Genomic DNA, 20462 nt, shown 5'->3' with positions numbered 1-20462 from the left:
CGAAGAGAGAGGAAAAGGTAACTCAAGCCACAAGAACAAAATCCCCCTGTGCCTGGCATAACAGGAAATGTTTATGAATGTATGAAGGATGGCTGGATGACTAGGATTCTGCATCCCATCTTTATGTGCATGATTACCTCTGAGAACATGTTTACCCATGGATGCCCATTTTTGGAGGTAGTTAAAAAACATCTCATAAAGACAACAACCAGAAGAGCTGGCTGCTGGCAAGTGATGGCAAGGAGGTGTGAGTAGCAGGATTGAGGTTCTACAGTCCGGGGGAGGATTTTTGGCGATGGGGGGGTGGTTGCAGGAAGGACAGGGATGGGTTCTGCTGTCTCTCTATAATGTCCCCAAAATAGTGGGTGGCCATGTTTGTAATGGGTTCTTACCTGACCTTTGAGGCTATAAAATGTAGCTGACTCAAAAGTATGACTCCAGGATTTGTCGTTCTTGAGCATTTTCAGCAACCTCTCTCCTTCATTCAAATATGTGTATGCCTATAGCCAACACAGGGGCACAGAGTATTGAGTCAGTGGGGGTCTGGCCGCAGAGGGACACAGCCCAGTCTCTCTTGAGTGGAGAAAAGCAGCTGCCACGGCAGGTCTACTTTCACCCCCACCCTGGCTCCTAATGAGAAAGGGCCTCCACTCTGGCAGCTCTGGGTGGATAAAGATCCCAGTGAAGATCCTGGCCACCTGCATGCCCATCTGTGTCTGCTGGATCACTTGCTCTAGAGGAGGAATCCAGGACAGTATCCTCCTCTGAATAGTTCCACCCTCGATGGCCCCTATTTCCAACAATGTACCCACTGCTCCTGATGGGATCCCCACATCTATGAGAAGCTGGTCTCAATTTTTGGAGTGACTTATGAACCACTCCCATTTCCTTTGCCAGGGCCATCATTAGAAGGTGGAAGAGAAAGGTAAGGCCCTGAGCAACTTTCCCCACTTCATTTTATTTTATTTTATTTTATTTTACTTTATTTTATTTTTATCTTATTTTTAAGATTTTATTTACTTATTCATGAGAGACACACACACACAGAGGCAGAGACACAGGCAGAGGGAGAAGCACGTCAATGCAGGGAGCCTGATGTGAGACTCAATCCCAGGTCTACAGGATCACACCCTGGGCTGAAGGCAGTGCCAAACCGCTGAGCCACCCGGGCTGCCCTCCCCACTTCATTTTAAATCTTCTTTGACACCATTAGACAGGACAGCTTTGGTACATGTGAGTACCAAGGCAAGGTCAGATACGAAGAGTAAAATAGGGGAAGGTGATATCCTCAAGTCTCAAATAGCTAAATGGCTACGAGTGGGAGGCAGAAGAGGGAAACATGAGTTGACCACCAGTCTTCCAGTCATGGACGTAATAGCTTATTTTTGATAGGAGACAGGATGCAAATGGCACATTCTGGGTAACTTGAACCAGGGCTCTGCTTCCAATCGTTGTCTTCCTGACCATTCCTCAGTCCTTGCTAATTGAAATGCAGGTGCTTAGCAAGTTGGTCCCCCAGGGCTACATAAACCTTCTCTTTTTGGCACTCACTGGCCATATCCCCCTTTTATATATATATAATATATATATAATATATATCTCCACATATATCATATATGTTCATATCTATATCTATATTATATATTTATATGTGCATGGGCAACTTTCATCTTTAACATAAATCCTGAGAGAACTGGGGCTTACCAACATTTTTAATGATTTAATTTTTATAAAAATCTAAGGTATGAGGGTCGATTAGGCTGCTGTGATCAAAAAGCTATTGTAAATTTGGAACAGACCACCAGTGTGGACATGAACTGCAGGCATGCCTATTCAGATATGTGAAGCTATTTCTGAAGCTGGCTCGAGTCAGATGAAGCAAGGGCCAGAAGGGCACTTCTTTTAATCTATTCTTTTTCTTTCTTTCTTTCTTTCTTTCTTTCTTTCTTTCTTTCTTTCTTTCTTTCTTTCATTTATTTATTTATTTATTTTTAAAGATTTTATTTCTTTATTCATGACAGACACACACACACACACAGAGAGAGAGAGAGAGAGAGAGAAAGGGAGGCAGAGAGACACAGGCAGAGGGAGAAGCAGGCTCCATGCAGGGGGTCCGACGTGGGACTCGATCCCTGGTCTCCAGGATCATACCCCGGGCTGAAGGTGGCACCAAACTGCTGGGCCATCGGGGCTGCCCTCTTTTTTATTTAAATTCAATTAACTAACATATAATATATTATTAGTTTCAGAGGTAGAGGTCGGTGATTCATTAGACTTATATAATGCCCAGTGCTCATTACATCGTGTGCAGACAGGCATTTCCCAAAGTGAATTCATGCAATGTTAGTCTAGCTAGCTGCTCTATGAAAAGTGATCTAGGGTCAGGTAAATATGAGAAATACAGTACGCCCCAGAACTAGCCTGACCCTCTGGATGATTTGCATGTATCTTAGCACATTAATGCTATGAAATATTTGCAGTTAAGAAACCTATTTAGCTTTATTCAGCTCAGTGCTTCCCACCTTACTTAAGAATAAATTATTTTTATTTCATTATACATACATTGAATCCTCACATTTCTAGGGACATATTGCCCTGGAATGTTATTTACAATTATCTTGGAGAAACAATAGTGTTTTGGCGGTCTAAAGGAATGTATGGTAATTTAGCACAAATTACATGAAGACTAAAGTGGGTGAGCTCTTTTGGGGATCACAACCAGATTCATACCTATCCAAAGACCTACAGGTAGTTGAGCTTGAGCTCACGGTGTTTTTTTTTTTCTCCAAATATTTTATTTATTTATTCATGAGAGAGAGAGAGAGAAACAGGCTCCATGCAGGAAGCCTGACGCGGGACTCGATTCCAGATACCCTGGCCTGAAGGCAGCGCTAAACCACTGAGCCATCCGGGCTGCCCGAGCTCATGGTGTTTAGGGAGGACAGAAGGCAAGTGCCTTGAGGAGGAAGACTCGGCTGAAACAGCAGAATTAGTACCAATAGTCCTTTTTGCATCATTTAGAGAATGAGATATGACATCTATCCCCATCCCATAGAGGTAGACAGTTCATGGCAAGTTTCTAAAGGTGACAATATTTTAACTGATATATAATGCTAGTTTCAATTTGTTCTAACTTTCATTTCTCAATCTCAGGTCATTTCCCTTCTAAGCAATTTTCTTTTCTTTCTTTTCTTTTTAGCAATTTGATTTTCAAAGGAAAGGGGTGCTGGCAGGAGTCAAGAACATGAAATAAAGAAAGAACCCTAGGGCTTCTCTTTGGGCTCTGTGGTCTCTAACTTGTCTCAAGGGTTGGGGAGACCTCAGTAGAAACACCTTACCATGTAATTATCACCCAAGATGAGATAAGCTGATGTAATTTCTAGGAAGTAATATAAGGCTTTTTTGTTTTCTCCCAAAGCCAGAAAATGGTGGGTCAGAGGCATGATGACGATCTCTACGATCTCTTCACACTGGCAAGATTCCAGAGGAATGATGTTTTCCTTAGACGTCCTCATTTTTGTTATAACGGTGTCAAAGAAACTCAAGATTTTTTCTCTTATTTCTTCAGGTCTGTCCAAATGCAGAAATAAATAGGAGTAATAACTTATAGCTTCACTAGGCTTTTGATAGGAAAATATCTTTAAAAACGAATAAAAGAGCAAGATAATAAAATCTAATGCAGATGCTACTGACAGAAGTCACCATGCATGCACCCCAACATTTCCCCACTGTACCAATGGGGCCAAAAAGAACTGACCAGATGATTTCAAAAGTATTCTGAACTTAATGACAATTGTTTATGCTCTACCTCCTAAACAATTACAAATGCCTGTACCTGAGATTTTCAGGAAATAGCTCAGATTTCTTAGGAATCTCTATTTTGGAAAAGGTGATCTCTTCTTCAGCTAGAAAATAAACAAACAAATGAATTGCATGGATCACAGAATGTTCCACGTGGCAGAAATGTTTGGTGTCCACGAAAGACTCTTGTTCCCCTTTTCCGATACAGTTTCTGGTGCCCATCCAGGCTCTATATTTCCCAGTCTCTACTGCATCTCAGGTGAACCCGCATAAGTCATTTAAAATGGAATTCTATCATAAGAAATATATGGCACCTCTGAGCTGTTTGGTATCTTCTCTACCCTTTGCTTCCACCAGAAAGCAAACAATTTTGAGAATCTAAGGGATGGTAAAGAGACAGAATGGAAGGAGCCTGGGTCCCTGACTTATTGAGGTCAAGGCCATTTGTCAAAACTTTCTTTAGATCATTATATGTGCAGGAAAAAAATTATTCTATTGTGTCATTGGGGAGGAAGAATTTCCTCTGCCCTTCAGAGGTCCAATTAGCTGAACTAAGAATCAAATTGACATGAGACAGATAAACAGGGGAAAATCAAATTTAATAAATGCCATTGAGGGGAATACAGGCAGACATGGAAATTCCAAACACAGTGAGGAAACATGAAGTTTATATGAGCTAAGGAGAAGGAAGGTAGAGGGTCTGAGGATACAAAGGGGGAGAAAGACCATTAGCATGAAAGTGAGAGGAGATGTTTGAAAAACAAAGGTTGCCATATTGTGCACAGAAGTTTCTTAGGTTAAAAAATATCTCTATCAATAGCTCTCCTCCTGGTAAAGCAGGCAGTTGAGGGGCAGGTAAAGAGCTTTTTTTGAATCTGCTGGATTTGGATTGCTTTTATTTTATTTTAATTAAAAATATTTTTATTACTTATTCATGAGAGATATGCAGAGAGAGAGGCAGAGACACAGGCAGAGGGAGAAGCAGGCTCCATGTGGGGAGCCTGACGTGGGACTCAATCCTGGAACTCCAGGATCATGCCCTGAGCCAAAAGCAGACGCTCAACCGCTGAGCCACCCAAGTGTCCCTGGATTGCTTTTAATTCAAAATAATATTCATGCCAGAATGGCCCATCTTGGAGTGACCTGCAGTGGCTCCTACAGTGTTAAGCCACTGGCAGTTTGGTTATAGATGATAATATTATCCTAACTAATTTACCCTGCAGCAACTAATTCTAACTATGAGTAAATGATCTGTTTCCAGTGGAGGAAATACAGACGTTTAAATACATACTTCAAAGGCTAACTAAAGGACAGAGAACCTTGAATTTAAAACCTTCAGCCCATTCAGACTCCATAATGATCTTGAAACAGAAAACAAATGAGGATGGTTGGATCTAGCCACTTGTCTAATGTAGAAGGAAGGAAGAACCCCACGGAGGGGAAGGGACTGGTCTCAGATCATCTGTTAGGGATGGAGGCAGGACGAGAACCTAGGTCTCCCAGCTCCAAGGCCAGTGCATCGCTCCACAGATCTTGTAATTTATAAAAATGCAGTTTAAGCACCTAATTATCACCTTCTTTTGAAAGCCTTCTGTGCCCTTGTCCCCAGAGATCTAGTGCCTGGGTCACACGTGCCCTGAGCAGACCTACCTCATGGTCCTTATTACCATACTCTGTGAGAAATAATTTGCCCATCTCTCCTTCTAGATAGCCAGCTAGTGTATTTCTAATGACTAGATGTGAATAAATTCAATTTGGCTTTTTTCTTCTACTCTTCTAAAATCGTTCTTGTAAAGGTTACCAGTGGTTACTGTGTTGTCAGATCCAAAGGTCACATGTTTGTCCACATCTTATTACACCTCTCAGCAGCGTTAAATATCCGCTGAATAAAATGCACATTTGTTGAAAAAGATCGGTAAGAAAGTAAAATGCTATTTCTCCTTCAATATCTCTCTCTATATATTTTTAATTTTTATTTATTTATGATAGTCACAGAGAGAGAGAGAGAGGCAGAGACATAGGCAGAGGGAGAAGCAGGCTCCATGCACCGGGAGCCCAACGTGGGATTCAATCCCGGGTCTCCAGGATCGCGCCCTGGGCCAAAGGTGGGTGCTAAACCGCTGCGCCACCCAGGGATCCCTATATTTTTTGTTTCAAATGGTAATAGTGATAGAATGAGATGCAGAGACCAGTAACATAGGCCAGAAAAGGGAACAAAGTTGGGGAGTACAAGATATGCTTTTTGTCATTATATCATTTACCCCTTGATGAATAATATTTTTTAGTTCTCGATTTTCTTCATTATGGACATATTTTATTAAATTTCCCTACTTTAAAGGAGATCTGTAAAATTCAAAAGGAAAAAATATATAAAAAATGATTGTAGGCTCTCAAGAAAGGAGAAAAGCAAAGATATCACTTGCTCATCTCATGGTTTCAAAGACCTAGAAATAAGATCTCAGGTTCAAGGTGACAGATTGAATTCTTTTGTTTATCTCCAGCACCTCCAGGTCCAGGACATTTTATGCCATTAAAATGAGAATAAAATAATCTTAAAAAGCTTAAACACACTATGTATAGAATGGAAGGGATCCATTCTTGTCTTAGGCAGGAGCATCCTCTTTGCCTGGAATATTCCTCCTCAGTCATCCATAAGACAAAATCTTTCACTTCCTTTGTTTTTTTGTTTGTTTTGTTTTGTTTTGTTTTTATGAATCTCACCTCTCAATGAGGACTCCACTAATGGCTCTGCATTCCTAATCCCCTTTGCCCTACCCAACACACTTTTCAGTTTTCTTCCTTGGGATGGGATTTACCCCTTGTAACATACTATAGACTTTACTTCTTTATTATGTTTTTTCCTCTATCACTTCTCCACAATAGAATGCTCTTTTGTTCACTGATGTATCCTTATGCATGCAGCAGGTCTGGCACACAGTAGAACCTCAGTATTTGTTGAATGAGTAAATGAAATGTTGGGTGGGGTTTCAACACATGTCTGGAAGACAAAGGAGCCAGAGGAGTGGTTGCTGATGAACACTGATGAAGTAGGTAGAGCGAGTTGAAGGACAGAGCCTAGGAGGAAGCCCATGGACTACAGATCTTTGGGGTTCAAAACTTAAGAAGAAAATAACAGTGTTCAAGAAGGATTGAGAGAGAATTGAAAAGAGAATAAACTTCCTATCTAATCTACACTTAATGCCATGTCTTTGAACCTCTTCCAACTACAACTGACTCTTGAACAATGCAGGGGTTTGGGGACACTGACCCTTTTCCCCTCAGCACAGACGTTAGTCAAAGACACGAGAGGTCAGAGAAGTGCTGGAGTGAAACTGCTAAGATACATTGGAGAATCCAAAAATAAATAAAGTTGCTTTCTTTGACAGCCCTAGTCAGCCTGCTTAAAACCAACTGTGGGGATGCCTGGGTGGCTCAGTCAATTGGGCATCTGATTCTTGATTGTGACTCAGGTCATGATCTTGGGGGTTGTGGGATGAAGCCCCATGCTCAGCAGGGAGTCTGCTTGGGATTCTTTCCCTCCCTTTTCCTCTGTCCCTCCCCCATCCCTAAAGTAAGTAAATAAATAAATATTAAACAAAAATCAACTGTGATTTTACCCCTCACTGCCACAAAATGTATAGATATAATTACAGATACAGACTTACCCACGGGTTCCACACAGTTTGGAATCTTCCCTCCCCTTTCTCTTTTATTTATTGTTTATATTATTTTTTTAAAGATTTTACTTATTTATTCATGAAAGACATACAGAGAGAGAGGCAGAGACATAGGCAAAGGGAGAAGCAGGCTTTGTGGTTAAGCATCATGCAGGGAGCCCGATGTGGGACTCAATCCAGGCATTCTGGGATCACACCCTGAGCTGAAGAATCATGCCTTGAGTTGAAGGCAGATGCTCAACCACTGAGCCACCCAGGAGTCCCCTATTTATTTATTTTTAAAGTAGGCTCTGCAACCAGCATGGGGTCCAACACAGAGTTTGCACTCACAACCCTGAGATCAAGACATAGGCTGAGATCAAGATTCAGATGCTTAGGGATGGCTGGGTGGCTCAGCGGTTGAGCACCTGCCTTTGGCTCAGGGTGTGACCCAGGGTCCCGGGATCGAGTCCCACATCAGGCTCTCTGCATGGATCCTGCTTCTCCCTCTGCCTGTGTCTCTGCCTCTCTCTCTCTCTCTCTGTGTCTCTCATGAATGAATAAATAAAATCTTAAAAAAAAAAAAAAAGATTCAGATGCTTAACTGACTGAGCTACCCAGGTGCCCCTTGCTTTCCCTTTCTCTTATCTCCCTCAGCCAAACCTCTCCCTCAGTACTTTCACTGGTTCCTTGAACAGGGCCCTGTGTTGGGATCGTCCCTGAAGCTTTTGGATTTGCACTTGCATCCTTGTCCACCCTCACCACCCACCCTCTGGGTGCCGGCTTTGTTGTAGGAGTCTGTCCTCTCTTGGTCCTCAAGTCCTTCTTAAAAGTTGTTATTTTCTTTGAGTCTTCCATTCTAAGGACTAAGGCTCTTCTCACCCTTCCAAGAGAATGTAGGAAGAACTTAAAATGGCTCTAGGCTGGCTTCTTCTTTCATCTGATCCAGAGAAACCCTCATGATCCAGATTCTAAGGCTCTGAACCTAAAGCCTGACTACTCTTTTTTGAAAAGGGAGACAGGCAAGATTTAGTACCGGGTCAACAATAGGTTTGTGCCACAGTGCAAAGCTGCCTTCTCTCCAATCGAGTCCTGAGAGGGCATTGCCTTCCTCACTCTCTGACTCCACTGACTGCTGTACCAAGGAACCTCTTCCAATTTCCCCTGCCAGCTTTGCCCCAAGGTCCTACCCTGCACTTTGGGAAGCTCAGGTGTACTAGGCACACCATGAGCTTGGGAATGAGACTGACCTGTGATTGAATAGTCTATCATTCATTCTGTGGCACTGGAAAAGTTATTGAATCTTCCAGAATCTCAGTTTTCTTGTGTATAAAATGAAAATAACCCTCCACCTTGAAAGGTTAACGTGAAGATCAAATGAGAATGCATGTGAAATAAAGAATGAATGAAAATAAATATTTATTTTGGGGAGTACCTGGGTAGCTCAGTTGGTTAAGCATCTGCCTTTGGCTCAGGTCATGATCCCAGAATCCTGGGATTGAGCCCCACATCGGGCTCTCTCCTCAGCAGGGAATCTGCTTCTCCCTCTTCCTCTACTCCTTCCCCCAATCGTGTTCTCTTTCTTGCTTGCTCACTCTTTCAAATAAATAATTAAAATCTTTTAAAAAATTATTTTTTGTACCTACTAGTGCTAGGCACTTTACATAAATTTCTTTCCAATTTTTTAAAAGATTTTATTTATTTATTCATGAGAGACACACACACACAGAGAGAGAGAGAGAGGCAGAGACATAGGCAGAGAGAGAAGCAGGCTCCATGCAGGGAGTCCAATGTGGGACTCAATCCCAGGACTCCAGGATAATGCCCTGGGCTGAAGGCAGATGCTTAACTACTGAGCCACCTAGGCATCCCTCTTTCCAATTTTTAATATCCATATAATATAAGAATTCTGTCTTGTGGCCTCTGCTTTCCCAACCAGATTTAGCCATAATCACCAAAGCCTTTGGCTAGAGCATGTAGCCCTCTGGTGCTCCCTGGTCAACCATGAGGGAGGGCTGAAGTTGGGGTTGCTGCCCTGAGCCTCACATCCATCATGCCTACATTAAGTGAGTCCCTAGTTCCTGATACCCCTTGAATCCTTTCCTGTGTCTTCCTAGATTGTGTGGCTGATTTGTGCTATAAGACTGTAACTTTCTCACTTTTGCTTCACAGATGGTCTTGAATCCCTGCCCTGAGCCCAAGCCCCCTTTTCTGGGGCCCTAACCTGCTTACGTCTGCATAATTCTCCCCCACTCATATTTTTTCTCTGGTGGAACCTCATTTCAAACCTGACTGCCAAAGCAACATTCTTACCTGCCAAGAAACAGTAGTCCCTCCTGCTCTTGTTTCTGCTTCAACATGTGAGACCCCCCACCCCCATCCCCCACCCCCACCCTTGGATTCCATCCCTTGGTGTGAATTATTCTGGGTCAGTTTTATTCCTCTGGATATTCTTTGAGCTCTGATTGCACCCATTTGCCAGAGTCCCGATCCTCAAACTCTGACAGTCTCACAGTGAGACTATTTCTGGTGGACTCAGCTACTCACATGTCTCCCTTACCCACTCCAGTGACCTACACAACTCTCACCATTAGTAAAGCTTGCTTGAGTAAAGTCCCCTCAAGGGACTTGAAGCCCTCAAGGTCCACATCCACTCCGTTCTCCAGGAATAGCTAGGGCTAACTAGGAATGAAGTATGTTTACCTTTAAGTCCCTGGAACTTAGCCATCCTCTTAATGGTATCCATATCCAAACTGTTGAGTCGACTGTTCACTGTGAAGTGGTGGAAGGGAATGAAGTCCCCACTTTGGCAGTGGTCACATTTATGTGCACTCTCCTCTAAGAAGCGGGCACATTTCAAGTGCATGGCTTTCTTCTGGTCCTTCAGCCACAGCTCATAGGCTGTCTTCTGCATCATTGGCCTGCAGAATCGAATGATGTGGCACTCAATTACCTCACTTTCCAGCTCACGGAGCTCTTCCTTCTCACCATGAGCTAGGGAGAACAGAAAGGCAACAGATCAGCCCCTGCGCCCTCACACACATCAGTTCTTTGATCAGATGTGCCTTTAACTGACAGAAAATGTGTGTCACTTCCAAGTTTTACTCACCCATTCCGTCACTGGGCTTCAGAGACAGGGAGCGATAATTCACTTCAAATGAGACTATATTCTGTTTTAGAGCCATTTGGAGCTCCTTGCCATTCCGGAAACAATCAAAGACGTTGGATTCCACTAGACTTGCCAGGGCCTTGATCATCATTTTCATATTCCAACAAGGGAGAATCTCAAACAACAACTCTGTAGTGAAGGTCAGGCCGATAATAGCAGCACATCTCACCAACATCTGGTGGGAAAGGTTCATGCTGTCCAACTGAACCAGAGAGATTTCTGCAGGGGGAAAGCCACACAAGAGGGAACCAGTTACCTGTCTGTAGCAAATACAACTTAGAGATGGACAACTGTCCTACTCTACACTGCTTGTTTCAAAGGAACCCAGGCACACCAAACCAAAAAAGATTTGCTTACTACCTATTTCACAGACAGCATGTGTGTTGCGAGTACAAAAGAGGGAGGTGCTGCTATCTGAAATATGCACAGCATACCGGCCAGACAAGAATGAGATGGATTTCGAGGTGTTTGGGTTTTGGGCTAAAGTGTGACAGGGTTTGTGAGGAGAGGGGAGGCCGTGGTAGGCCATGGCAGTCAGAGGAGAGCACCTGCCATCTATCTACCTGCTATGTTCACTTCTCCAGCTGGGCCTTGTCTGTCCTCCTCACTGACTCTGCCTCCTCCTAGCCACAAGCCTCCTCTCAGCCTCCCCGGAGACTCATTTGTTCTTGAGACATCTACTACTGTCTCTATGCTCATAATAAAGTGCCAGAGAGCTTTGAGCTCCATTTCCAACTTCTCACTTAAGCTTGGGTGTCACAGTCACATGGCTTCCTGGACATCTTGACCAGGATGTCCTTTCATTACATCACCTGCCTTCAGGACAAAATCTCACTTTCTCCAATTATTCACAAAACACTTGGCAGAAGCCAAGTTACCCCACCTTCCTACTTTCGTAGACATAGTGAATGAAACAAATGCTTTCCTGAAGACTTAGAACCTTGAGGTGTCCTTAAGTCATCCTTCAAACACTTTCAGTTTTTTATAGATGGCATGTCTGGAGCTTAATTCATACTAGAACATGGCTCGAAAGTCATTTTTCTTTAAAGAATAATACTGCTCAGATATAAATTCCATGCTTGTCATTTCTTATAAAAGTAAATGGCAGAAAGTTTCAGGATTTGATTTTCTCTCTCATTATTTGGCTTTGATTTAATGAAAAACGTACTGTACTTCATTTATGCAGTTGAACTAAACTTTGTTCAAATCAGACTCCAGAATATGCTCAGGGGAGCAGATGGCTCCAAAGCAGAGGCAGAAAACCTAAACCTTCCATGGCGATTTCGACTGCTTGGGGCAACAGAAAAGAACCACCACGGTCTGCTATGGTCTTTCTCTCTCCCTTGCAGACAGTCATCCTAGAAAGGACAAGGGGAGTCCAGGTCCTGGAAAAGGAACATGGGGTCAAATTTTCTTTACCTTTTAATGACGCTGGTGGTGACAAGTTTTGCAATTTGACATCACTAGTGAGGTTACAGACTTCTTCAATTTCCTCATCATTACTGAGAGTAAATATTTTTAATTCCTCTGTAGGTCTACTAAAATTCTCTGTAGGGAGATGAAAAGGAAGAAAGTTTGAGAGCCATCTGATTTTCTTTTTTTAAAAAGATTTTACTTACTTATGGGAGAGAAAGAGAGCATGAGCAGGGGAAAGGGGCAGAGGGAGAAGCAGACCTCCCTGCCAACCAGGGAGCCTAATGTAAGGGCTGGATCCCAGGACTCTGAGAGATCATGACCTTGAGCTGAAGGCAGTCACTTAACCGACTGAGCCACCCAGTCACCTTATCTTGATTTTCCAGTAAACTTCAAGATGGATCTTATGAAAGAAAGAGCAGGTAGGGATGTCCGTTGGCTTGCCAAATATTTTGGAATATCATTTTAAGTAAATTAATATATGAAAACCTAAATGGGTTCAAAATGTTCTGCTTCCCCCAAAAGTATTGGTAAGAATTATTGGAAGTCTTACATAATACATGCAGTTCTACAAAAACTTGATTCAAAGGTTATCAGGATGTATCTTATAGTATATATTAACATATATTTGCATGCACATTCAAATACCAACACTCGGATGCAAACACGTTCTGTGGGAGACTGTATTTGACTTACAACATGGTAGTCAGAAAGAGATATTTAAAATGGCAAGGTTGGGTAGCACACTTGCCTAGTAACTTTGTCTCCTGGTACTCCAAAATGCATTACCTACTTATTTCTCCAGACATTCATGTAACACTTGAATCACATGACACTGTGATATGTGATGTGGAAATACAAAGATCAACATAGTTAAGTTTCTAATCTCCTGGATAGATAAGATATGTACACAAAGAGCTAAGCTTCCAGGCAGTAAACATGTGAGTCAGAATTCAATATTGACACAGTACAGACCTTTTGTGCACCACAGCCTGTGAAGGCTATAATGTGAATAATGCATGCTTCCAACCCTAAGGAGCTTAACATCTATAGAGACAGATACTGAAGTAATTAGTTATAATGTCAGAAAGAGTGATTCAAGAGCTAAAAAGCACAGAGCAGTGTGTTGTGAGAATAGAGAAGAGAAAAACAACTCAGTCTTGGTGGAGTCAGAAAGGCATTATGGAGGAGAAAGTATTTTGGCTGAACCTTGAAGGATGAAGGGGTTATCCAAGTGGAAGACTGAGGGGTGATCAACGCAAGGGCATAGAAGAGGACTCTGCAAATTAGGGGACTGGAAGGAAACCAGTGCAGCTCAACTACAGCGTGTTGGATGCTGGAGCACTACTGGGGGATGGGGCACATGTCGGGAGAAAGGGTTTGGGAGCAGATTGTGGAGGGCATTTAACATCACACTATGAAGTTTGGACTTTATTCCAAAGTAAAGAGGAAATATCACAGGTTTCTGAAAGGGAGATAGCAGTCATCCACCAGCTACTTGTAGGAAGGTAACAGGGAAGTGTGTATGGGAGAAGAGAACAAAAGAGGGAAGACTATGTAAGAAACGGTATCAATGGAATATGAAGAAGTGATGGTGGGTAGGACAAGGTAGTGGTACCAAGCGTTGTATGGAGGAAATAGGTCTGAGCAAGGTGGTGATGGAGCTGAGGTGCAAATGTTGCCGAGAATCAAACTGGGAGATACAGGAGGAGGTGCAGTATGGGAGGGAGGTGCAGTATGGGAGGAGGTGCAGTATGGGAGGGAGGTGCAGTATGGGAGGGAGGGCATTAAGGTTTAAGTAGGTTGAGTTTGAGGGGGTCTAGAAGACGATCCAATGGGCAATTGGGAATATGCCCTGAGCAGGCAACAGTTGAGGGAGAGAAGAGCCAACTGTGTGAAGCACCTGAGGAGAGAGGACAGTGGTCTGAAGCGGAAAGGAGTATACTGTGTCACAGCAGCAGAAATGCCAGAAATGCAACCAATGTGGCTGGAACACATTTCAGAGCATTGATGAGTCTAGACGGAAGTGAAAGTCAGATTCTCGAGGGGTTTCCAGTCCTGGTTGGGAGGTTGGATTTCATTGTAAGCTCAGTGGGAAACCACTAAAAGTTGTGCATATGTTTCTAAAAAAATCTTTGTATTTGGAAAGTTTCAAACTTACCAAAAGTTGTAAGAATAAAACTGTGTACTAAGAATAAAGCTATGTACTCTTTATTCGAAGTTACCTATTGTTAATATTTTTCCTCATTTGCCATATCCTTTGTTTTTTCTATATGTACATATTTTTTTCTGGAGCATTTGAATGCAGATTGCATTTTTTTCTCCCAATATGGGATCAAGTCTAGGACCTTGTATTGTATTTAGTTGTCATTGTTTTTTTAAAATTTAGGTGAAATTCATATACAATTAACCATTTTAATGTTTATAATTCAATGGCATTTGGTGCATTCACATTGTTGTGCAACCAAAACCTCTCTCCAGTTTCAAAATTTTTTCATCACCCCAGAAGATCCTGAACAGTTTTAGTGTTTATGTTTACATATTATCTTTTTAAGATAATATGGTTAATATATTGTTGTAACAGACCTATCTAAAAATAATGATCATAGCACTCATTGTCCACCTGATGATCCATTCTCCTTAAAACTAGTTTGAAAAAAAAAAGAAACTAGTTTGGCCAAGAGAAACCTTTCTTAACTGTTTTTAAATCATGATTACCCACAAACAAACAAACAACAACAACAAAAAAGCTTTCTTTTAAAAAGCAAACTTATGTCTCTCATTCTCTGAAAAACAAACCTCTTAACTCAACCTTGCTTTTCTCTCAGACAATTGTCTGTTTCACTTCTCTAGATGTGACCATGCTGGCCATGTGGTCCTGTGGGTCTGTCATTATACACAAAATGACAGGCAACAGATGAAGCCACAGACCAAAACACAGTTCATGGAGGGACATGAGGCCTCTGAGCTTTACTCCATCACTCAGGAGACATGGGGAAGCAAGAGGAATTTTTTGCGTGTGAAATTTCTCTTATTACCACTTTTAGGTGGTAATTTTCTATCCTGCTATGTATAGAAAACCAGCACTATAAGTTCCTTTATTACAAATATTTGTCTAAGCACGACACTGATTTTCCATTCACATGCTCACCCTTAAATGTATCTCAGTAAAGGAGTTGTTATTCCACAAGCTTAGCAATATTAGTGTGCACAGTGCTTAGAGCTATAAAAGAAACACCATCACTTACTGGAGAACTTCCATTTCTAGAAAGATGGAGTATACATGTTTTTGTCTATTCCCCCTGTTAACTACAGCTAAAAACACTGTCATTATATATAAAGCAAATATAAGAAGACACTGAAGGTGGAGAGAAGTCAGACTGGCTAGAGACACTGGGACCCAAGGAACAACACAGCAGTGAATTTCCTTATATCCCAGACTTGAGTGAAGAATCTCACAATCCAGAAATAACAAGGGTTGCAAACAATAGCCTGAACTTTCTGCCTAAGGACCAGCAAAGAGGCATCTAGCAAGACAGGAAATTGTTAGACAATAAAAATTTTACTTCAGCCAAACAAACAAACAACAAAAAATCCCCCAAACAAATAACTGTAGCCCTGTCTGCTGCCACCAGCAAAGGCTGAGGGATGAGTCTAGGCTTCCATCCCAAAAGCTGAAAGAAAAGAACTGTCAAACCAGAATCCTATATCCACCACAAAAAGCCTCCACAAATGAAGGGGAAATCAAGATAGTCTCAGATAATGGGACACTAAGACAGTTTGTAGCCAGCAGACCTACCCTGAAAGAATGACTAAAAGACATTCTCTAAACAGAAAAGAAACAATAAAAGAAGAAACAGAATATCAGAAAAGAATAAAGAATAAGATAAGCAAAAATATGGGTAAGTACAATAGATTTCACTTCTCCTTTTTAAGTCTTGTAAATTGTGTTTGCAGTTTAAACAAAAATCATAACAACTTCCTTATGTGGTTCTAAATGTATGCAGAAAAAATATTTAAAATAATTATAAATAGTAGATGGTAAAGGAATGTAAAGGGGGATAAAGTTTCCAATCTTTACTCAAACTGGTAAAAACGGTGACACCAGGAGACTGTGATAACATATGTATATATTATTTAATAGATAGAGCAATCACTAAAAAAGCTATACAAAAAGATAGCCTCAAAAATGCCATAGATTTTTTTTTTTTAAATGCCATAGATTAATCAAGATAGAATTCAAAAGAATGCGCAAATAGCTAAGGGAAATAGGAAAATAAAAAACAGTGCCATGGGGAGAAGAAAAGGAACAAAAGATAAAATGGCAGACTTAAACTCTAACATATCAATTATTGCATTAAATGTAAATGGTTCAAAATATAACAATTGAAAGATAAATCATTTGAAAGTATTTATTTTTTTATCTGAGTATATTATAGCACTAAAAATGCATGCATAAGAAAGAAATGTCTCACTGATAATCTAAACCTCCAACAATGAAGAAGAGCAAATTAAACTCAAAGTAAGCAAAAGGAAGGAAATAATAGATAAGAGCAGAAATCAAGGGACGCCTGGGTAGGTCAGCAGTTGAGTGTCTGCCTTTGGCTCAGGGTGTGATCCCAGAGGTCCAGAATCAAGTCCTGCATTGGGCTCTTTGCAGGGAGCCTGCTTCTCCCTCTGCTTATGTCTCTGTCTCTCATGAATAAATAAATAAAATCTTTTAAGAAAGGATTTCAACAATCAACAAAACAAAGGGCTGAATCTTTGGAAAGATCAAGAAAATTGACAAATCTGTAGTTAAGACTGCAAGAAAGAGAGAAAATACAAATTACCAATATCAGGAATGAAACGGGTTATCACTACAGACCTTACAGACATCAAGATGATACTAACGGAATACTATGAACAACTCCAGACACATAAATTTTTTTTTAAGATTTTATTTATTTATTCATGAGAGACACAGAGAGAGAGGCAGAGACATAGGCAGAGGGAGAAACAGGCTAGTTGCAAGGAGCCTGATGAGGGACTCAATCCCAGGACTCCAGGATCACGCTCTGAGCCAAGACATATAAATTTGAGAACTTAGAGGAAATGGACTAGTTTCTCAAAAACAAAACAAAACAAAAAACAAAAAACCACACAAAAAACCCCAACCCTACCATAATTAATACACTATAAAATAGATTATTTGAATGCCTCGTAACTATTAAGGGGATCAAAATTTTAATTTATAAACTCCCCAAAAAGATGTTGAGGTTTTTCCTTACATTTTCCTTGTCTAGCAGGCAAAATGGCAGTTTTACCTCTTGAAGACACTCCTGTCTCCCCCAGGAGCACCCTACCCATCCATAGAGCTTATGAGTCATAAGAGGAAGAGGCTTCTTCAAGATGGAGCAATGCAATACTTGTAATTTTTGTAAATGGCCCCATCTTTCAAAATGATGTCATTTCTACATTTGATATGTTTGTATTTCTGTAGGATGTATATAGTTTAGGGGATTTGTTTGTTTGTTTTTGTCTTTTAGAAAAGTTAACATGTCTGTTTTTATTTATTGCTTGAAAAAGATCATTTGAAGAAAAATACATTTTCAATCACCAAAGAAACCAACTAAACCAAAACTCCCCCCCCAAAAAAATCTCCATGGGATGCCTGGGTGGCTCAGCGGTTGAGCATCTGCCTTCGGCTCAGGGTGTGATCCCAGAGTCTGGGATTGAGTCCCACATTGGGCTCCCCCTGTAGCGGACCTGCTTCTCCCCCTGCCTATGTGTCTGCCTTTCTCTCTGTGTCTTTCATGAATAAATAAATAAATCTTAAAAAAAAAAATAGGGATCCCTGGGTGGCTCAGCGGTTTAGCGCCTGCCTTTGGCCCAGGGTGTGATCCTGGGGTCCCAGGATCGAGTCCTGCATCAGGCTCCCTGCATGGACCCTGCTTCTCCCTCTAATTGTGTCTCTGCCTCTCTCTGTGTGTGTCTCTCATGAATAAATAAATAAAATCTTAAAAAAAAGAAATCTCTAGGATGGGATGGTTTCACTGGAAAATTCTACCAAACATTTAACGAAGACTATCTCCAATTCTACACAAAATTTGCCAAGAAACAGAAGAGGAGGAAACAATTTCTATTTCATTTTACAAAGCTAGTATTACCCTGATGTCAAAAACAGACAAAAACGCCAAAGAGGAAGAGCGAGAGAAAAATACAGAACAATATCCCACATGAATATAGATGGAACAATCCTTAACTCCATATTAAGCCAATAGAATTTAGCAACATACAAGAATAAGAATAAAACATGCCTAATAGGGTTTATGCCAGGGATGCAAGGCTGATTCAATATTTGAAGGGTAATCAATGTAATCTACTATACTAGCAGAAAAGAAAATTCACATAATCATAACAATCAATGCAAAAAATAACCTGATAAGATTCAAAGCTCATTCTTTTTTTTTTTAAGATTTTATTTATTCATTTGACATAGAGAGACAGAGCAATAAACAGGGGGAGCAGCAGAGAGAGAGAGAGAAGAGAGAGAAGCAGGCTTTCTGCTGAGCAAGGAGCCCGATGCGGGGCTGGGGCGGGGGGGGCTCAATCCCAGGATCCAGGGATCATGACCTGAGCTGAAGACAGAGGCTTAGCCAACTGAGCCACCCAAGGTACCCCTCAAAGCTCATTCTTGATAAATCTCTCAGAAAAATAGAAATAAAGGAGAGCTTTCTCAACTTGAAAAAGAGCATCTACAAAAAACCTACAGCTAACAGCATACTAATGCTTGAAGATTGAATGCTTTCTCCCTAAGATCAGGAATAAGGCAAAGATGGCTACTCACACCACTCTTAAACATAGAACTGGAAGTTCTAACCAGTTGAAAAGGCCACGAAAGAAAATAAAAAGTATACAGATCAGAAGGGAAATAATAAAATTGCTCCTATTTGCAGATGACATGATTTTGTACATAAAAAATCCCAAAGACTCTACAAAATAAAAATCTCTTAGAATTAATAAGTGAGTTCAGCAAGGACACAATTCAGTTGCATTTCTACATACTACCAATGAACATGCGAACACCAAAATTAAAAACATATAACATTTACTATATATATATATATTTTAAAGATTTTATTTATTTATTCATGAGAGACACAGAGAAAGAGGCAGAGACATAGTCAGTGGGAGGAGAAGCAGGCTCCTCACAGGGAGCCTGATGTGGGACTCAATCCCGGCAGTCTGGGATCATGCCCTGAGCTGAAGGCAGACGCCCAACCACTGAGCCACCCAGGTGTCCCTTATCTTTTTAAAGAGATTTTTTTATTTATTTAAGAGAAAGAGAGAAAGTGTGCACATGTGCACGCACATGCACACACAGGGAAGGGGCAAAAGGAAGGGAAGAGAGAGTCCCAAGCAGAATTCTGCACTGAGCATGGAGCCTGACTCAGGGCTCAATCCCATGACTCTGAGCCACAACCAAGAGTCCAACACTCAACTGACTGTGTCAAGGCGCCCCTACAATATATTTTTTTAAAGGAAATATTTAAGCGTCAATCTAACAAAACATGTACAGGATTTGTATGGCTGAAAACTACAAAAGACTCATGAAAGAAATCAAAGAAAATCTAAAAATAAGTGGAGAGATGTACTGTGTTCATGGATTGGAAGACAACATAGAAAAGATGTCAATTTGCCCCAAATTGATATACAATGCAATGCATATATATTGAAATTCCTATTAAAATCTCTCCCAGGGGGCATCTGAGTGGCTCAGTCTGTTAAGCAGCTGACTCTTGGTTTCAGCTCAGGTCATGATCTCAGGGTCCTGGGAATCTGCTTCAGGATTCTCTCTCTCTCTCTCTCTCTCTCTCTCTCTGCACCTTCCCTGTGCTCACGTGCTCTGTCTATCTCTCTCAAATAAACAAATCTTTTTTTTTTAAGGTTTTATTTATTTATTCATGAGAGACACACACAGAGAGAGGCAGAGACACAGGCAGAGAGAGAGGTAGGCTCCACGCAGGGAGCCCGACATGGAACTTGATCCCAGGACCCCAGGATCACACCCTGGGCTGAAGGCAAGCGCTCAACTGCTCAGACACCCAGGCATCCCTAAACAAACAAATCTTTATTATTATTATTTTTTTAACAAATCTTTAAAAAAAATCCCACCAAGATTTTTTGTAGATAAAGATGACATTATTCTAAAGACTTATTAATTTTTTGAAAGGGTGGGGGAGAGGGAGAGAATCTCAAGCCAACACCCCATTGAGTGCAGAACCCACTTGGAGCTCAATCTCATGACCTTGAAAATCATGACCTGAGCTGAATCCAAGAGTTGGATGCTTAACTGAGTGAGCCACCCAGGTGCCCCCAGACAAGATTATTCTAAATTTCATAAGGAAAGGCAAAGGAACAAGAATAGCTAAAACAATTTT

The 20462-nt window shown here is 41.2% G+C and overlaps 1 protein-coding gene across 1 annotated transcript in view; it reads right to left on the bottom strand.

Annotated features, from left to right (window-relative positions):
- ADCY10 (adenylate cyclase 10) overlaps nt 1-20462 on the bottom strand; it is an 83479-nt gene that overhangs the window by 17497 nt on the left and 45520 nt on the right. Inside the window, 6 exon segments of the mRNA NM_001253833.1 lie at nt 393-500; nt 3339-3570; nt 3836-3905; nt 10161-10451; nt 10567-10845; nt 12046-12174. Of these exon segments, the coding sequence (NP_001240762.1) occupies nt 393-500; nt 3339-3570; nt 3836-3905; nt 10161-10451; nt 10567-10845; nt 12046-12174 (1109 nt within the window).

Source organism: Canis lupus, chromosome 7, assembly GCF_011100685.1.
Source record: "Canis lupus familiaris isolate Mischka breed German Shepherd chromosome 7, alternate assembly UU_Cfam_GSD_1.0, whole genome shotgun sequence".
Classification (NCBI taxonomy): Eukaryota; Metazoa; Chordata; class Mammalia; order Carnivora; family Canidae; genus Canis; species Canis lupus.
This window is presented reverse-complemented; position numbering and strand designations above follow the sequence as displayed.